Below are 19,454 nucleotides of genomic sequence, written 5' to 3'. Positions count from 1 at the left end.
TATTTATTTTTTCAATGTATGAAGTTTATTGTCAAATTGGCTTCCATACAACACCCAGTGCTCATCCCAAAAGGTGCCCTCCTCGGGGCGCCTGGGTGGCGCAGTCGGTTAAGCGTCCGACTTCAGCCAGGTCACGATCTCGCAGTCCGTGAGTTCGAGCCCCGCGTCGGGCTCTGGGCCGATGGCTCGGAGCCTGGAGCCCGTTTCCGATTCTGTGTCTCCCTCTCTCTCTGCCCCTCCCCCATTCATGCTCTGTCTCTCTCTGTCCCAAAAATAAATAAACGTTGAAAAAAAAAAAAAAAGGGTGCCCTCCTCAATACCAGGTACCTGGTCTTTAAAACACCTTCCTTCCCGCCATGCTCCCTGATTCTTCCCCCCCCCCACCACCACCACCTCGGCTTCCATCTCCACCCCCCACCTCCACCTGGAACCACACTGGATGCCGCATGTGGAAGGTGAACCTTAATGGCCCGTGTGCCTGGAGGAGTAGACTGGAAACAGAGCATCCGGCCTCATCCAGGCGCGTGGTCCATAAGCCCCTCTGTTTACCACACCTGGACAGGAGCAGAAAGTGGAGAGGGGAGAGGGGACAGCAAAGCGCCAGCACATCGCGTCACATCTTAGATACAGATGCAAGGAGAGGACAGGAAGACTTCAAACTTAAGAACAAAGAGAGAACAGACGCGAGCAAGAAGGAAGCCTGGTGCGTTTGTCCCGCCTTACTGAATACGAACTACAGAGCAATGTTACTGTGTCTGGCGGTGCCTTCAGGAAGAACAGGCCATCCTCCCCCCCGGGCAGGGGATTTCTGTCTATTTGGTCGTGGCCGATCACCTTGACCTTTGTAAAGATCCACGGTCTGCAGTTTCTACCAGCGGAAGAGACTTGCGGGACAGTTTCGGACAACAAATTGTTTATTCGGACGAACCAAAGCCTGCGATAAGGGGATACCTCGCAGCTAGAGAAAACAGGAGAACGCCGTGCCAGGCAGTCTGCACAATCTTAACTAATAAAGTCCTTTTGCTCCGCCAAACATCATTCCTGTGCCCAGCGGGATACATATAAATAGTAGAAATGTAAACCTTTGCCCACTTGGTTTTCTCATAATTTCGCCCCCGAGTTAACCCCCCAAATCCTTCGAGTAAAGAAAATGCTGAATGCTCAAGTGGGGCCTCATCATTGCTCATCGTATTTTACTACAGTGGAGCAAGTTGACTTGACATGTAATTTAATCTGTTTTGTTTTTCAGTTCTTTGCGGGGGGGGGGGGGGTTAGTAATTAAGGATTCCAAAGTTATAATAACACTATTATGTCTATATGTATAAAACACCAAAAGCGTCACAGTTACACAGTTTTTCAAAAGTCTAGTCGCCAGGGGCAATATACAGGGGTCTCTGTAGGTTTTTAGTAGCATGTGAGTGACACAGTATTACATGTATTTTTTGTCATGCTTTATCAAGGACTGATTGGGGTGTAAGACACTCTCCATTTTAGCACTTCCCCCTTGGGAAAATTAAAAGCCACCTCAAAGAATCTGTGATGGAGGGCAGAAGGCAGTGGGAAAAGCGGGGTGCGGGGGGAGGGAGAGGATGGTATATTTTTAAAAGGACAATAACAATGACACACTTATAAACTTGGCTGAATAAAAGGGGGCAGTGAGACCTCGTAAAGCTGTCACAGTGTGGGAATCCACCGTGTCATGCAATAAAGAGAAAATCTAGAGGAATCGTTCCTATTCTCTGTTGTTTAGAGCCCCACCCCATCCCAGGTGGCTCGTCACTGAGTGAGAAGAAGAAATAAGTCAGGAAGGCACCAAGTCAGAAGTAGTTTGGGGATCTTGAGGCAACAAGGCTTTTTAAGAAACGCCACCCTCCGTTACAAATATTGTAAAATAATGTTTTGAACAACTCTTGCAGAAATCAGAGTTTATCTCTTAGACACTATTGTTAAAAGGGGGGGGTAGGAAGAGAAACTTCAAATAATAATAACAATAATATTAATAATTGTTAAAAGGGGAGTGGGGGGGAAGGGTTAGGATGGGATGGCCTTCGTGAGTCTCTTTTACCGACTATTAGTGGAGAGAAAGTGAATGAGATCTCCTTTCCCCAGCCCACGAAGAAGCAAGTGTTAGAAACTGTATCTGGAACATCTCTCTAATAATAGACTTTCATTCATTCCAAGAGCTTGACCAGCTCAACAGATAAAAAAAAGGGCGATTGCCTGGAGTGAGAGATGTTCTTTCTTCTGCCTGCTGAAAAGTGACTTATTTTTTCCACGTTGACGTCAGTCAAGGCTGTGAGCATGGAAATGATTCAGGGCTTTGAGAAGACGTACGATGAGACTCAGTTACCTGCATAAATGCAGAAGGGGAGACAGCAAAAACAAGACAGGATCCCCTTTTACAAGTCGCTTGAAATCTCACTGTGGAGAAGAAGTGCCTCCTCGCAGGAGAAACAGTAAAGGCAGTACCTAAGCACTAAATGACAAGCGGTACCCCTATAGCTATGTACAGAATCATCTGGGGATCTTTTCAAATGGATAGATTCCAAGTCCCCACCCCAGGTCCACTGAATCTATAAGCCTTCATAATTGCTTTTTCAGGGAGGTCAGGTTAGGGAAGTACCAACCTAGGGCACAGGTGAGGGAAGAGAGAGTGGGGTGAGGAAGAGATCAACACTGGAGAGGAAAGGTCTCATGAAGGAGACAGGGTACAAGCCGGGGTAAAGATGGGATCTAAAGAAACACAATGATAAAGGGGGACAGTCCACACAAGTGGGGCTCGAATGCACAGATCGTTCCTCGGTTGGGTTCAGTCCCGCTCTGGTGGAGAAGCTACCTTATTGACTTGACTGACAAATGGGGTTAGAGGATGCTGGGGAGAAGTATGCACAGTGGTTCAGGTCGCAGACTTGGGAGCCCGAGAGCCTGTCTCCATGTACAGGACCTGCACTCATCTGCCTGTAACTTTGTGCAAGTTGTATGACCTCTCTGGGTCTCAAGTTTCGTTATGTGTAAAATTAGGACGCTCCAACCTACCTCGCAGGGTTGCCCTATTAGATAAATACGGAATGAAATCACGTTTGTGATATGTAGCATAGGGCCCGGCACCTGTGGGGGGTTTCAACAATCAAGGTTGAATGTGGCAGGGGTCAGCTGGAAAACTCTCCGTGGCTCATCTTTGTTTGGGAAGGTTTCTGGAGATTTACAGGATTGAAAAGTTGCTGCCTCCAATTATTTTTTGAAATAACTTTGTTTTTTGTAGAATTTTTTTTAACCGATAGCAAACTAGAAATGGTGAAACATGGCCCTAGAATGGGTATTTCTAGATTGTTTCTCTGTGGATATACAAGGACCTCTACTCTAGTCTGAACCCGAGGATAGATATATGTTGCACTTTTCTAGGGCATGAGTCAATAAGCGTTTCCTGTGGAAAGCCAAATAATAGTGGGGTTTTTTTTTTGTTTTTTGGGTTTTTTTGGTTTTGAAGCCTTTACCACTTCTATTACAACCACCCAAGTCTGCCATTAGAGCTCAAAAGATACCATGTAAAGGAATGGGTGCCCACGTTCCAATAAAACTTTATTTATAGACACTGAAATTTGAATTTCACATGATTTGCCCATCTCATGAAACATTCTTCTCTTTATTTTTTTTTTCCAACCATAGAAAAATGTAAAAACTATTCTTAGCTCATTGGTTGTACCAAGACAGGAGGCCTACAAGCTATAGTTTTCAGACCAAAACATGTCCGGGAGCCAGAACTGGCAATAGGCCTGGAATTGGTTCTGGAAAGTTGCATCTTAGCTCCACTTCTTACAAATGCAAACCCCACGACTGCCCTCAAAACTCGAGTTTTCTCCATTCCTTTCCTGAGCATCACACAGAACCTCAAGATAACATACATCCTTTGATGTTACTTCTGTCCTCTCATTCATTCATTCATTCATTCGCTCAGCAGGCATGTAAGTACCTGCAAAGTAGAAGCCTGCAGGGGACACAGAGATGTGCAAGATACCACCCTGTCCCTGGGGGGTTCGCCTTGAAGCTGGGACAACAGAGATCAACCAGTATTATGGCACAATGTGGAAAAGCCTTATAAGAGGACTGTGTTCCAAGTACAATGGGGGCAGAGCGAAGGGAGGGAGGAGTTAGTTCTGAAAGGAGGACGTGGGCAGAGTGGGGGCGGTTGGCAAGGAAGCACAAAAGGGTTCATGTGGGGGCTCGGCCTGACAGCTGACGTGAGAAGAGAGGACATGCCAGGCAGAGGAACCCATCTGTGCAAACTCAGGAGAGTACAAGGGTGTCTTGGAATTGGTGAGTCCCCCCTGTTTGGCTGCAGTGTGGGATGTGGGGTAGGGGGGATGGGAGAAGACGAGGCCAGAAAGGAAGGGTGGGCCCAAATCACAGTCCAGGCCAAAAAGTCTGCAGATTTTGTTTGTAAAGGCACTGAGGTACCCCCAGCGGTTTTTAATCATAGTAGCAACATGTCCTGCTCTGTACTCTAGAAAGTAAACAGGTAGCAACGTGGAAGATAGATTCCAGCAGGGAGAGATGGCGGGCCCGGGAAACTACAAAGGAATGACTGGAATAGATCAGACAAGAGAGACAGAGAATGGACCTGAAACGCTGATCGCTGTTACGAGCCAGCCAACCCGGAGGCACCCTGTGTGGGGCACCCAGCCCTCAGAGCAGCAGTTTCGTCTGCTTTAGAGGTGACTGTGCTAGATTCCCGAGGTCACTTCCTGCCCTCACTTGTTCTGACTTTGCCCTTACTTTTAGAGAGCAGCCACATGGGTTCCTCCCAAGTTGTGCATGGGAGAATCTCTTCTCTCTGGCATCCGCACGATTTTTTGCTATATCCATGCCCATGGCCATGGCGGCTGGAAAATCATTTGGACAGCATCTGGTGCCACTTCCCCCTCGCTCCTGCCTGTATCAGTGTCTGGGGAGATAGAGCCCTTGACCGACAAGCAGGCGGGTGGCAAGGCTGACGGGCGGACACAGTATTGGTGAGCACAGGGTAGGACCCGAGCCCCAGCATCCCGGCCCATTTTAGGAGGCTACCCACGGGGGTATGAGGGCGGTCCCATAAACCAATCGGCGATGTTTACACAGCATAGGTTAAACAGTGATTTGGGCACCCAAAAATCTCAGGTAATAGGCGGGGATGGGGCTGTTTTTCTATTCAGTGAGAGAATTTGTGTTTCCCCAGAGGGCTTTGAAGGAAACATATTAAATAACTAAGTACTAATAAAGCAGCTAAATACAATAAAGTCATGACAACTATCTGCATTATGTAAGCTGTGTTAAGACCAGAGCTCAATATTTTAACTAATAGCCTGCTGCCCTTGAGTGTTTAAACAAAGGGTAAAAACAGAGAAACAGATCACATCATTCTCTGCTCAAATCGCTCCAGTGCCTTGCTGTGGCCGTCAGGAGAAAATCCAAGTGCTACCGCCTACCTGTCTGAGTCTCAGCCACCCGTTTCCCAATCCCCCCAAGGAGCCCAACTCCAGCGCCCTGGCTTTTGTGCTGTTCTTGAACACACCCAGCTCATTCCTACTCCAGGCGCTTTCCTCTATCTGGAATGTTCTTTCCCCAGATGTTTGAATGAATCCCTCATGTCCTTCAGATTTCTGCTTCAATATTACCTCCTTAGAGGGGCTTACGTGACCACGCTCTAAACCAAGACACCCCCCCCACACGCACCTGCTAACCCTTCTCTGTTTCCCTCTAGCAATTTTCCCTGCTTAACTTTAATTCGTGGCATTTATCACTCCAAACTGTATTCCATATTCATTTAATTATTGCCCTCCACTCCCAGTAAGCCGTAAGCTCCATGAAGGTAGGAGCTTTGTGTGGGCGGCTCCTGTCTCTTCCCCACCTGGAACGGTACCCAGCACGTGGTAGGTGCTCAATCGATATTTGTTAAATTACAAAGTGTCCTGCGAAAGAATGACACACGGATGAGGGCACCCGTCTGCCTTTTTCTCAATGCCTGCCACACTTAAGATATTGACCAGAGTCTAATAGTAATAACAGCTACAATTAATAATTAAGTGAATATTAATGCTTACATAACATACCATAATAATGTCATATACTATAGTAATAAAATAATATATGATGCATTTAAATATTAAAACAATAATTAATAATGGAACATTAATAAGTGAACATTTATTAAGATCTTACTATGTGCTGGGTAGTATTAACTTCTATCCACACTATCTCATTTAATACTCATTATAACCTAGCAGGTAGGCATTATTATTTTCTCCATGTCATACTTCAGGGCACCAAAATCGAGAAGTTAAGACATTTGTTGAGACTATCACAGTATACCCGACTGCGGTGTGACTAACGCTGATCCAAACTCCCCTGAAATGAACTTGAGGTAGATTCCAAGTGTCTACTGAAGAGGAGAGAAGCAGGAAAGCAAGGGGGCCACCTAGTACGATTTAAACTTTCTAGCTAGAGAATGAAATGACAAAAAAGCCCTAGCAAATGCTTTGGAAACTGAAAGCATTTGGGGTGAGATAGTGTTGGCCTATTCAGTGGTACTCATCAAACAGAACAGAAAGCAGTTTCAGCCCTGCTGCTTAGGAAGCCAAAGGAATGTTATCTAGATCTTCTGGAGGCCACAAGACTCATCTTACAGATGGGAAGGACTTTGACTGATCCAGGCAGACACCAAAAACAATTTCCTGCAAACTAATGACTCTCCCATAAGCCGGTGGGACTGTCAGGAAGATCCTTGTAGTACAATATGCTGCATGCTTAATTTGTGTTCAGAAAGACCTTGCAAAATCACTCGGGCTTATTTTCACTCCAAGGCCAAAGGAGGAAAAGCAAAGTCCAAGTCTGAGGCCTGAATGGGTGTATCAACCTCATTATGACCAGCGGGGCGGGGGGAGGGGGTCACGTCCAAGGAACCGGTGCCTTATTAAACGGTGATCTGGAGCCTTGTATCTGGAAACCACTTTTGCAGGGTAGCTGCTCGCCTGTTCTATTTGTTTGGATCATAAAAGTAAAAGTTTAATTCACTGGGAATTTTGGGGGCAGGGGAATCAAACTGATTCTGATCCAACTAGGTCAGGAAAAAAAAAAAAAAGAGAGAGATGATTTTTCCATCCAGGTCGTGTAGTCTGCTTGGAGTCCATCCCACTCAGGGACAGCTATTGTCTGAAATCACCGAGTCTCAATCCTGAGACCCAGTGCAAAGGAATTTTCCCCTCTCTCCGCTTCACCCTTTAGAAGAGTCGCTAAAGGTGACCCTTTCTGTCTTCTCCTGGGTGATGTCTTTCTCAATAGAAATCATGAGGCTGAACCGAATGTTCTGTGCTTCAGTGGAGAGACTGGTCTTTTAAACCAGGCTCCTCAAACAGTGGGCATTTTTTTTTTTTGTTTCCCCGATAATAAGTGTTGGTGGGTTAATGGGTCATCTTCAGGAGAGAGGTCAGAAGGAAAACACTGCAGTGTTCAAAGCTGGAGCTGGCAACGCCAGCCATCAAAGAACACACTGCTCAGTGGACAGCCATGATGTATAGGGCATGCACCGGCCAGCCTCATCTAAGGGGTCACATCTAACCTTTATCCTCAGCAAAGCCAGAGGAGATCACTGAATGTGGCTGACACTCAACTCTCCGAGGCCCTGGGGAGAAGCCGGCTAGGAAAGCCCTGGTGCCTGTGCTAGCGGAGTCCCTTTTCACAGAGAGAATTGTATTCTGGCTCCTCGCAGACTGACGTTGCAAGTACTTTGAACATTGAAAAGAACAAAAAAAGCAAACAGCCACAAAAAAGGGGAGGGGAGGGAGGAGAGAAAGAGAGAGAGAGAGATATCAGCAGGGGTAGTTAGTAAAAAGGGGCCTGGAGACAGAAAACCTTTTGTTCCCCGAATTCGTTTCATGTAGAGATTGCGAGGTGAATGGCTTTGAAATGAAATGGGTTTATGAAGGAGTTGCTAGGTCACAGGAAGCACGACTGTCAGACTGCTTTGTGAATTCAATTTCTTTAAAACTTAGGTTAATCTTAAAAAAGAATCTCCTTTGCCCGGGGCTTTTTTTTTGGGGGGGGGGTGTCGGGGGGGGGGGGCTGAGGGGATGGGGAGTAACGTTCGAGACGGTTCCCCACTTCGTTTTATTTTCCACCCTTTGGGCTCCTGTAAAAAAGAAATGCCCACATTACAAGTTCTTTGTCAGCTCTCCGAAGTTAAGAGGTGGGCGGGGCCCCACATTACCTTCGCCGGCCAGCCAATGGCTGGCGAGATGCAAATACGGTCGGGGCTCGGCCGGGCTCCATCAAAACAGTGAGCTCAGAGGCTGTGCGGGAGCTGGCGCGCTGCGACTGGCAAAGCCGCCCGGGGCCCGGCCGCTCTCACTTTCATTTAGCACTGCACTCCATGGAGGCGCGGACACGCCAGCGCTTGATGCAGGCTGACTAGGGGAGGAAAACGGCTCAACCCACCGCCGCCGAGATGAAGTATAAGGTAAGAGGGTGCCTCTTCCGTCAGGTTTCCGCGCGCGCGCGCGTGTGTGTGTGTGTGTGTCGCCCACCGTGACAACTCCTCTGCAGGGACCCCTTCTGTGCCCCAGGGAGAGGGGGTCTCAGTCACCGAGGTTGGCATACAAGCAGGCAGGCAGAGACCCAGCCTCTGAGACCCACTCCGGGAGGGCACAGCATACCCGGGCCCATCTCCCCTGAAAGACTGAGAATCAATCTGATCGGAGCCGCCACTGGAGCCACTGGCATTCAGAGGGTGTCTAACTCGGAGCGGAGTTGAAGACTCTGCGGCTCCCCTAGGCCTGGCCTCCACGGGCCGAGGGCCGTAATGGGAGAGGAATCAGAACTGCCGAGTCCCCTCAGACTGGCTCCTAAAGCAGTTTTCAGCCTTTGCTCTAAGCATTTGGTAAGAGAAGCGGGTTGCCTTATGCACTTTTGGTGGCAGAAATTAAAAGCCCGAGGTACTCTTATGCAGCCCATGATGGAGCATACTGACGTCCTTAAATGAATCCTGGATGTACGAACGAATGAGCATTTGCCACTTCTTTAAAACACTTCTAGGCATTTGAATGGGCTGAGAGTCTGAATTGTCCAGTCAGCTTATTGTCCCCGAAGCGTACAGAGGCTCAGGATACATTATTTTCTCATGCATTATGCACCATTGTTTTTACGTATTCTTGGCTAAAGGATCATAATTTGCTCGGCATATCCCATTTGTTTAAGGGACCCCCATCGAATCAGGCAAGGAGCTTCCAGAGACACTGTACTTAGAAGCACATTGCAGTGAGTTGGGCGTGACTTCTAGAAGAGACGTGAGACCTAATGATTTGAAACAACGGTGCTATTATTAAAATGAATGTTGGCAAGGTGGCTATGCTTTGGACTGACAATTTGTATTACCTGTCTGACCTTTGGGATTGTGCTAGCTGGGAGTTATTTTGCTTCCTTTCTGAATTATCTAGCTTCTGGCCCATCCTTTTTTAACGTGAGGTTGTAAATACTCGGTTCCAGCTAATAGCCACTGGCTAACCTCAGTGATAAATCTTTTATTCGAAAGCTATAAATCTTGTTCAAAAGCTCTAAATCTAAATGCTGAAAGTCTTTATTATAATGCATGAGTTCTGGTTCTCCTCGGAAAGGTTACAACTGTCTGAAGAGACAGGTATTCGTGATCACTGTACTGTTAGCTTTCCATTATCTGCCTCAAGAGGGAAGATCAGAGGCATGAATAATCCTAACGATTCCTAATGCTTTTGACTTTAGGATGCCACCAGAAACAAATCCTTCTACCTGGCAGCAAAGTTCCCATTCTTGAAGTGGCTCACCCTGTATTTGCACGGTCCCTTGTTTAGAATAGTGGTTACTTAACCCGCAGTAGTTCTTTGGTCCCTCCTGTCCCTATTACTGAATGCCTTTAGTTTCATAATAACCAGCTTGCAGGGAAAAAATAAAAGAGAAAATAGGTTCATACGTTCATTATTGGAAAGTATAAATGGCTGAAATCAATATTGAGCGCTGCAATCTAGCAAGTGACAGAAGTGACAAAGTCTAAAGTCACTTTTATTCAGTGACCTCATTATGTTTTGATTTTACTCTTATGGAAACAAAGTGTGGCAACGGACGAAATAAACTGCGATTGGCATTCACGGAAAAACCCTCACCCTCCTGTTTTGCTGGGTCCTACCAGTGTTGAACACCCTTACCAAGTGATGTAAATATAGGGTCTTTATTAGCTCACCAGAAAAAATACTGACTTCTCTGACCGACCAAATGTCAGATTGACACTTTGTGGTGACTATAAAATAAACCAGTAGCTGAAGCAATCTGCTGTCCCTTTCTTAGAAAGCCTGGGTTCTCTCTAGTTAATAATGCACAGCTCGGGGCGCCTGGGTGGCTCAGTTGGTTAAGCGCCCAACTTCAGCTCGGGTCATGATCTCATGGTTTGTGAGTTCGAGCCCTGCATCCGGCTCTGTGCTGACAGCTCAGAGCCTAGAGCTTGCTTTGTATTCTATGTCTCCCTCTCTGTCTGCCACTTCCCCGCTCCCCCTCTGTCTCTCTCTGTCTCTCAAAAATAAATGAATGTTAGGGGCGCCTGGGTGGCTCAGTCAGTTAAGCATCCGACTTCAGCTCAGGTCACGATCTCACGGTCCGTGAGTTCGAGCCCCACGTCAGGCTCTGGGCTGATGGCTCGGAGAATGGAGCCTGCTTCTGATTCTGTGTCTCCCTCTCTCTCTGCCCCTCCCCTGTTCATGCTCTGTCTCTCTCTGTCCCAAAAATAAATAAACGTTAAAAAAAATTTTAAAAAAAAATGAATGTTAAAAAAATTTTGAAAAAATAATGCACAGCTCTATTTCAGGAGACCATTTTGTCATTTTAAGTAGAGGAAATGATGCAAAGGTAGAAGAGTGGTAAATAATATTAATTAAGAATTACCATGATAATACAAGATCGTCACATTTCACTCTTCCAAAAACTCTGGGGTGGGTTTTATCATATGCTCATTTTTCAAATGTAGAAATTATGGCCCAGAGAGGCTAAGTAATTTATCCAAAGCCACACAGCTAAAAAAATGGTGGAGCTGTTAATTGACCCAAGGGGATCAGGCTCCAGAACTCGTGACTTTAAGCCACTCTTAAAGAAAGAATCATCCGTGACCTCCCTAAAATGCTCTGTGTGACTGGTGGTTTTGTCCCCCAGGAAGTTTAAAACAATTCCATCTCAAGTATTCCTGCAGGATTGATTTTTTTTTTTTTTAACATAGAAACTCTACAAAGCAAAGTGAATTGCACGTTTGGCAGTTATTTGTTTAATCTGAGCCACTTAGGGCATAAAACCAGATAGTTATTAGATTGTAAAATCCTGGAGTCGGGAATGATCTTTGAAACACTGTGCTGCTCTACACACTATAAACCTAGCACAGTCAGACTTCTGTTCACCGAGAGATTTATAATTCAGCCACTATAAGATTTTTTTAACCAGATTATCTGGTTTGGCTACTTCAGGAATCGTAACCAGAGGACAGGCTAACCTCCACTCATTTGCACTTAGACACATAGCTCCAGGCCAGCCAGTTAATGCATTTATAATAATCTTGAGAACCCGGGAGCGCAAGCTATGCCTTACAAACTTTTTGGTGAGCAACAACTAGTCTAGCTTTATTTCGTTTTATGTTTTGTGGTTGTTGTTCATGGGAAGGCTGCTGTCTCCTATGCACTTAATGCTCTGTTTCTCCTAAAAGGCTTCATTCAGTTTGAGGTTCTGTGATAGTAAATTACAGGCCCTTCACTTACTAAGAGTTTTCCACGAGCTCTTCGGAATATACAAAAAGCATGTCCTGAATTGGGGGGTGGGGGGGGGTCGTTGAAGGAGCTTGTGCCTCGATGGCCGTGGCTTGCTCAGTGAAGGCTCCCCTTCCGAGGGGTCTGGAGGCAGATTGTTGCTGCTGTCTGCCAGGAGCGTGATGGAAGGATCCGTGCACAGCTGTGTTTGAGCAGAAGCCTGAGACCCCGCCCACTTTGTGCAGGCCCAGGCCTGGTCAGAGCTCAGCAGGCACTGCCTCTGATCTCTAATAGCTGAGCAGCTTTTGTGGCTTTGCCAAATTTCTGAACCCCGTGTGCCTACACGAAAATTCTAAATGACGAATCTAGCCTCCCATTCAACCAATTCTTTTTTTAATTGAAGCACGGTTGACAACAAATTCATTCTTAAACGTTTTGAGTGAAGATAAAAGAATAGGTAAAACCTGTGATACAAATAAGAAGCCTACATGCTGAAATTTGGATCCCTGTGTTCTGGCGGGATGCGGGCAAACAAAGTGGGTCCTATGAAGAGCTTTTGGGGGGACTTTGAAAATACTTTTATTTTCCCAAGCTAGTGTGAGAAGAGATGATCAAGGGACTTCAGTTAAATCAACGTGGTCATTTGTGACGTATAATTACCAATTCTTGCCTTGCTTTGACATTTTGGTTTTAGGTTATTTGTTCCCTTGGATATGATTTGCTGTGCTCAATCCAAACCAGAGACTCCTGTCTCCCATGATCCTTTTTTTTTTTTTTTTTTTTAAGAGAGAGCATGGGAGAGGGGCAGAGGGAGAAAACCTTAAGCAGGCTTCATACTCAGCGTGGAACCTGACATGGAGCTTGATCCCATGATCCTGGGATCGGGACCTGAGCCAAAATCAAGAGTCAGGCACCCAATTGACTGAGCCACCCAGGTGCCCTGCCTCATGCTCCTTTTTTTTTTTTTTTTTTTCCTAATATGAAATTTATTGTCCAATTGGTTTCCATACAACAACCAGTGCTCATCCCAACGGGTGCCCTCCTCCATGCCCATCACCCACTTTCCCTCTCTCCCATCCGCCCATCAACCCTCAGCTTATTCTCAGTTTTTAAGAGTCTCTTATGGTTTGCTTCCCTCCCTCTCTAACTTTTTTTTTCCCTTCCCCTCCCCCATGGTCTTCTGTCAAGTTTCTCAGGATCCACATAAGAGTGAAAACATACGGTATCTCCTTTTTAAATCTTAGGTGAGATCTACGAATTTAAAAAACACCAAAAGATGTTAATTGTTTATGGATGCATGTACTTATTGGGCAAACCCATTTTGGGGGCTGAATGGCAATCTGCACAGAGCTGAAGGTCTTTGGAGAACTGGGGGTGTTCCGATGATACCAAATTTAGCACAGTGTGGGACATGCCAAGGATTTGTGTGGCACCCTTCCCTTACTGTAACATACGTCAGCCCTTTTCTCAGAGTTCATCAGTGGCTTCCGGTCTGCTGCCCCTACTCGTCCCACCAGACTTCTGAAAAAACTTCCTCTCCACTCTTTCCCCTTTACAAATTCCCTCCCCCTTTTGTGCCCTCATGACCTCATCTTCTTTCATTTTCTCATTTAGGCAGTCTTTATGCTGCTCTAACACCAGACTTGTGTATGGCTCGCCTCCCCAACCCACGTAGACATGATGCTCTTAAGCACACCCTGTACCCCCTACCTCTCTCCTCTCTTTTGACTCTGCCGTGGCAAATCTTGGTCTCTTGCTGCTCCCATTCCTTTGTCCCTGTCTCTTTGCGCCTACCTGACTTGGTTAGTCTGTCACTTCCCACAAGCCGGGTCTCCTCATCCATCCACTCTGTAAAACCACCAAAAGCCTACACCTTCGTCTCCTTGACTGTCCTATAATCCCTACAACAGGCTTTATGTTTTCCACCTCTGCCCTGCTCTGTTAGCACGTCCTTACTTACTAACCCCTTTTAATCAAATCGCTATCTAAACGATAGCTGTTAACTCCCATAGATTGCCCGCCGGGGCTGTCTAGTTTTCGGTAAGCCCCACTGAAAATGAGAGACCCACCCTTTATTTGTGGGTAGAGAGAGACTGTTAGACAAGTAAGTCCTTGAATAAAAAGTGTGATCTAGGATCTCTTACAGCCTGGAGGGGGCACAGCCTTGATCTTATATGTTCTTGTGGTAGATACAAGATAGAATGTGGGCTTTGGAGAAAGGCATTTCTGTTTCTTGTGACTCATTGCTCGATATAGCCTCTGGCAAATTAACCTCTCTGAGCCTCAGCTTTCTTATCTGTAAAACAGGGAGAGTAACTGTCTCATACTATTGTTCTAAGGCCTAAGTAAGATAATACATGGATGTAAAGGACCTACCATGGCTCCTGGCATGTAGTAAGTAGACAGCCTCAGCTCTCTTTGCACTGATGGATGTTGAAAGGATAGTGTGGACTCAAGACTCGGTGACAAGACTATGTCAAAACCCCAGTTACTAGGTAAAGGTGGTTGAGCATTGTTTAGTGCTCCATGGGCCTGGAGATGTTACATGAAATACAGATGCCAGCCACAGGGATTTACCAGCATACTTATGTGCCTGCTTGCACATTAATTAATTAATGACTTGGTATCGTCATTGTTATTCATAAGATTGATATTCCTGAGATCACAGGACCTTGCTCATAGTCAATACTCTAGAAACACCGAACTGAATGTTGAGTGACCTAACAAACTTATACAAAGAGCCATTAAAAAGAGTCTTCATGTAGGGCACCTGAGTGGCTCAGTCGGTTGAGCGTCTGACTTTGGTTCGGGTCATGAGATCACAAGTTCAAGCCCCACGTCAGGCTCACTGCTGTCAGCACAGAGTCTGCTTCAGATGCTCTGTCTCCCTCTCCCTGACCCTCCCATGCTTGTGCTGTCTCAAAAATAAACATTAAAAAAAAAAAAAAGGCTTAATGCCGTATGGCATAGTGGAAAGAACCCAGGTTTTGCTGCAAATCCCACTTTTGCTACTTTAGGCCTCTGTTTCCTTGTTTATAAAATGGGAGTAATAATACACATCTTACCAGATAGCGGTAAGGATATGATATATGGAAATCATTAGTTTTTAGCCCATAGGCACTTGAAAATGGCAGCTATTATAATATGCACTATAAGACATATGTAATATATAGGTATAGAAACATTATATAGATAAATTTTAAGAGGAAGCATTTACTAGAATTGCTTATCCATACCAAAAATATCACAGGACAAGAGAAAGTTATCAGTGTACAAAACCAACAGTAGAATGTGAAGGAGGTGATTGGAGGGACATAGAAGTTCAGGGGAAACTATATCCTTCATCCCACTGCAGCCACTTACTGATATAGATGTAAAGTAAGAGGCCTTGGTGATCTGTTTTGGGATCATTTTAGGGTTAGAAAGAAACGTAAACAAATTGGTTTGAAATGCCAACCACTGGGCCCCTGGCATTACCCCGCAGGAACATATAGACTTAATTACCAAGCCTCTTTGCCAAGATAAAGAAGGGCCACTGGGAAGAAGTACTGTATTTCCCACTTAAAGTGCAGGAGAATAGCTGCTGGTTTCCTAGGTGATGGATGATTGCAAAGAATATGGGCATGGAAGGGGACTCCCCTCCCCTCCCCCAAAAAAACCCTCTGTTCATACTCCATCAATGGCATCCCCTCCGTCGTATTTACTTAGAGCATTCCAGTCATCTCCCCGCGGTCATTCTTACTGGTTAATGAGGACGAGGCACGCCTGGGGAACATTATGGCCTGGCTGTAAGACTATCTTCCTGAAGAATCTTCGTTTTAAGATAAATGGCCTTGGTGGTGAACTTTGTCTACCATCCACTGGGAAGAGTGATTCTTTTAGAAGGTAGTTTTAGTAGACAATGAGATTGAGGTGAACTGAGACATATACTCCAAGGGAAATGGAAGAGGCGTGAGTTGCGATAATGTGTGACAGTGATTTTTCATACCTGAAGTTGGCACTGGGGCAGCTGACCGTGGAGATACTAAAATCGCCAGTAACGTGCATTCCAACACATCCGCCTGGACCCTGTCATGGGCTACTAAATACCAGTTTATTCTTAAAGAAGAGCTCATCTCTTTCCTCCCAACCTCCTCCCTAACCATTAATGGTGCTAAATGGTGTTTAAATAGACAGTTCAGGACCCTCATTCCAAAGACTCAGCCTTGCTTTGGAGATGTCGTATCTCTTCGTAAATCATGGTGTGTGTGTTGCAAAATGAAAATTCCTCCTGATATTTCTAACATGTCAAGGTAATAGTTACGTTACCAGAAATGTTCCTTAATGACATGTTGATGCCTATGCTTACCAGAAATAAGGATTGAGCAACTGTGAATACGTAAAAGCGCAAGCATTGCACAAAAATGTTTGATACGATCTTCTGAATTTGAGTTTAATTCCTTTCTTTACTCGTGTGTGTGTGTGTGTGTGTGTGTGTGTTTGAAGGGGGATTATTTGTGAAGCTAGACAGAAAGGTGCGGCAACCAAAAAGCGTATAAGGTTAAGATTTAAACCAGATCTTTCTATTTATTAAAGCAATATGTATTTAGACACAATGATGTGCCCTTAATATTTTTTCTGATTTTTTTTTTTTTAGTTACGTGGAAACCTTATGCTCTTATATGAATTAGCCTTATTCTCATTGATTTGTGGTAGTCAGTCCATTATTCTTAACTTAGCACCTCACTCCCACACGGGATGTGGCTAACTCAGGGCTCATCTAGGCTTCTCTGTTGCCTGGCCGTGCACTCTACCAAAAGAATGAGCTGGAATTCAACCCCCCACCTGACCCCCAAATCACCATAACAAGCGAGACCAGCACACTGGGAAGCCAGTGTAGTAGACTTCTAAACACTCCAGCCTTCTTGGAGTTCAGAATCTTTAGTGTCTATCAGGACAGGTCAGTGATGATTTTTTGTTTTTGTTTTTTGGTTACTACTTGTTTGTGTTATGGGTCCAAGCTTGGCAAGAAATGGGCTATAGTGGACCATCAGTACTGCATTACCAATGACAATGGCATTGGCACAGCAAAATTTTGAAGTCCTCTTTCCTTGAGTGCCCCTCTGGGATAGAACTTACGTGCTCTTCTCCGATTCTCCAGCCTTCTGCACTCACAGCTAAGTGTGTTGAGCGTGACTTTATTTTTTTTAATGTTTTTTATTTATTTTTGAGACAGAGAGACAGAGCGTGAGCAGGGGAGGGGCAGAGAGAGAGGGAGACACAGAATCTGAAGCAGGTTCCAAGCTCTGAGCTGTCAGCACAGAGCCCGACGCGGGGCTCAAACTCACAAACCGCAAGATCATGACCTGAACCGAAGTCGGACGCTCAACCGACTGAGCCACCCAGGCGCCCCGAGCGTGACTTTAAATGGGAGTCAGGGGAAGGAGCAAAAAGAATACAGTCAGCCCAACGGCATTCCTTCTCTTAACCCTACTCGCTGGGAAGCCAGATTTCTAGACAACCTCACAGAGGTCCAGATGGCCTCGGAATATATCTCATTTCCTTATAAAGATCAGCTTGTCAATTACAGAAGATGTCCATTGACTGAATCAAAGCCTCTTATCGGCACCTTTTTTTTCCTCCCAAATCCTAAACTCAACCAAGGCAGACCCATTAGCAAGGTATATACTTGCACGCCTATCTTTTATTTTTAGTTTAAAATATATATAATTTCTGTGGATATGCATCCATGTTTCACACACCCAACCGTGGGACATATGGTCTGACAATGGGAAAGATATTTGAAACTGGGACTGTCTTAGAAAGTTCAGGAACACATGGTCACTCGAGACAGTCAACATGGGCTGTTCCAGAGATCAATCAACTGTTGAAGGCATTATCCCTCTTCCCTTATGTCAGCCCTTTGACAGGAAATTATCTAAGAGGTGCTTTTTTTTTTTAGAGTGAATTCAGACACATTTTTTCACAGAGAGTCATCAATAATATTTACTTATAAATAATTGGTTGGTTCTTTTCTCTTTCCTTGCAGAAACAGGCATCTCTAGAAATGAAGGAAAACCCTTTTTGAAATATGGACTTGTACTGAGAACACCTGGGAGCGTTAAGCAGTGAGGGGTGTTGTATTTCAATTGTTCTTGCTTTAAACCTGGCAGGGTAGCTCTGTGCCTTATAGCCTGCAGTGTCTGCATCAATCCTCCTGCCTCCCTTATTAAGATCTTAATTACAGACGCAGCTTATTTCATGGCTGCAGGGAAAGAATTTAGTTTCTCTGAACTATGTCTGTTTTTTGGTGTGGCAGGTGTAATCATGATGAGATCATTTCTGGTTTGTTTTCTTTTCCCGGAGGAATCTTTTTTTTTTTTTTTTTTTTTTTCTGGGAGGGAGGACTACAGTTCTTGAGACAGAATTTCATGAGCTCATAATAATGCAGTGATAATAACTGTGCTTTGATTTTAGACAGAGCCTTTCTTCTGAAGAAATCAGAGCGCTTGGCATATATGACTCCCATCACTTCTCATAATATCAAGAATATGTTCATTATCCCCATTTTGCAGGTGGGGAGACAGAAGCACAAAAGGTGTGATTTCCTTGCCATTGATCTTACAGTACGAGGCCTGAGACTAGATTCCTTCAGTTCAGTGAGTGTCCCTTCCTCTATCCAGGGCTCTCCGTTCAGCACGGTTGACTTTTACAGCTCAATCATTTTTTGTTATGGGAGACTGCCCTGTGCATTGCAGGATGTCTAACAGCATCTGGCCTCTACCCACCGGTTACCAGCCACACACACACATTGTGACAACCAAAAATGTCGCCAAACATTGCCAGATCCCCAAATCCCCCTAGTTAGGAATCACCAGTCTAATCTCCCCTACTCCCTTCTGCTTAAAAATAATTGCCCTACTGGTTTTATGCGACAGAAGCACAAAAAGACAGCCCTAGAACTGTTTGCCGTAATTTTACCATGATTGGGGTTGCGCTTCATGTAAGAGGTCCTAAGCAAGAGGGAGCTTCCTCTTAAATTCGTAGCCCCAATCTGTTCATGAGAATACCATCAAATACTAAGAAGCACGGGGTCTCACTCGGGCCATATATAAAGCCATCAGACTGTCTCTAAGACAACTTTAGTTCTCTGAAGCCTTCCTCTGCTGTGTGTGTGTGTGTGTGTGTGTGTGCACGCGCACACACACACGCATGTGTATACAATGCATATGTATAATTTTATGTTGACATATATATAATAATAAACATGCATTTAGCACTGAACCTTGAAGAAAGCTCTCTTATTCTAATAAACTGGTAAATAATACATACATGTAGGTGTTTGTCTATATACCTAGCCGCTGAATAATTTCATTTAGAGGTTTTCTTCTGTTCCATTTGCTCCTGCCATCTTTCCTCTCTGTTCTAGCTGAGAAGCTACAGCATCTGAAGGTTCTTTCTGGAGGCCTCTCTGCAGGTGCAATGCTGACAGTATATGGTTGTAGATACCCTTTCAGCCAAGTATACTGATCCATTTTTAAAAACTCTTTGAGGACCTCACACGTGAAGTGGGATAATAGCATTCAGGCAGCTGACCTAGGTGAGGTGACATCTAAAAGATTTGAGAGGGGCATCCGAGGTGTCAGCTGGGCTCTAGCTGGGAGACAGACCAGAGTTGCCATAATGTGTACATAT

The 19,454-nt window shown here is 45.1% G+C and overlaps 1 protein-coding gene across 2 annotated transcripts in view; it reads left to right on the top strand.

Moving 5' to 3' along the window:
- NEDD9 (neural precursor cell expressed, developmentally down-regulated 9) overlaps positions 1-19,454 on the top strand; it is a 183,746-nt gene that overhangs the window by 126,838 nt on the left and 37,454 nt on the right. Inside the window, exon 1 of one of the 2 annotated variants that reach the window (XM_047101353.1) lies at positions 8,119-8,488. The exons of the other annotated variant lie outside the window; for it this stretch is intronic. Within the exon in view, the coding sequence (XP_046957309.1) occupies positions 8,477-8,488 (12 nt within the window). The 5' untranslated portion in view covers positions 8,119-8,476. Of the gene's footprint in view, positions 1-8,118; positions 8,489-19,454 lie in introns of those variants that run through there. 2 annotated transcript variants of the gene reach the window in all.

Source organism: Lynx rufus, unplaced genomic scaffold (assembly GCF_022079265.1).
Source record: "Lynx rufus isolate CCGP_SWC_20201006 ecotype Redwood Valley unplaced genomic scaffold, mLynRuf1.p SCAF_6, whole genome shotgun sequence".
Lineage (NCBI taxonomy): Eukaryota > Metazoa > Chordata > Mammalia > Carnivora > Felidae > Lynx > Lynx rufus.
This window is presented reverse-complemented; position numbering and strand designations above follow the sequence as displayed.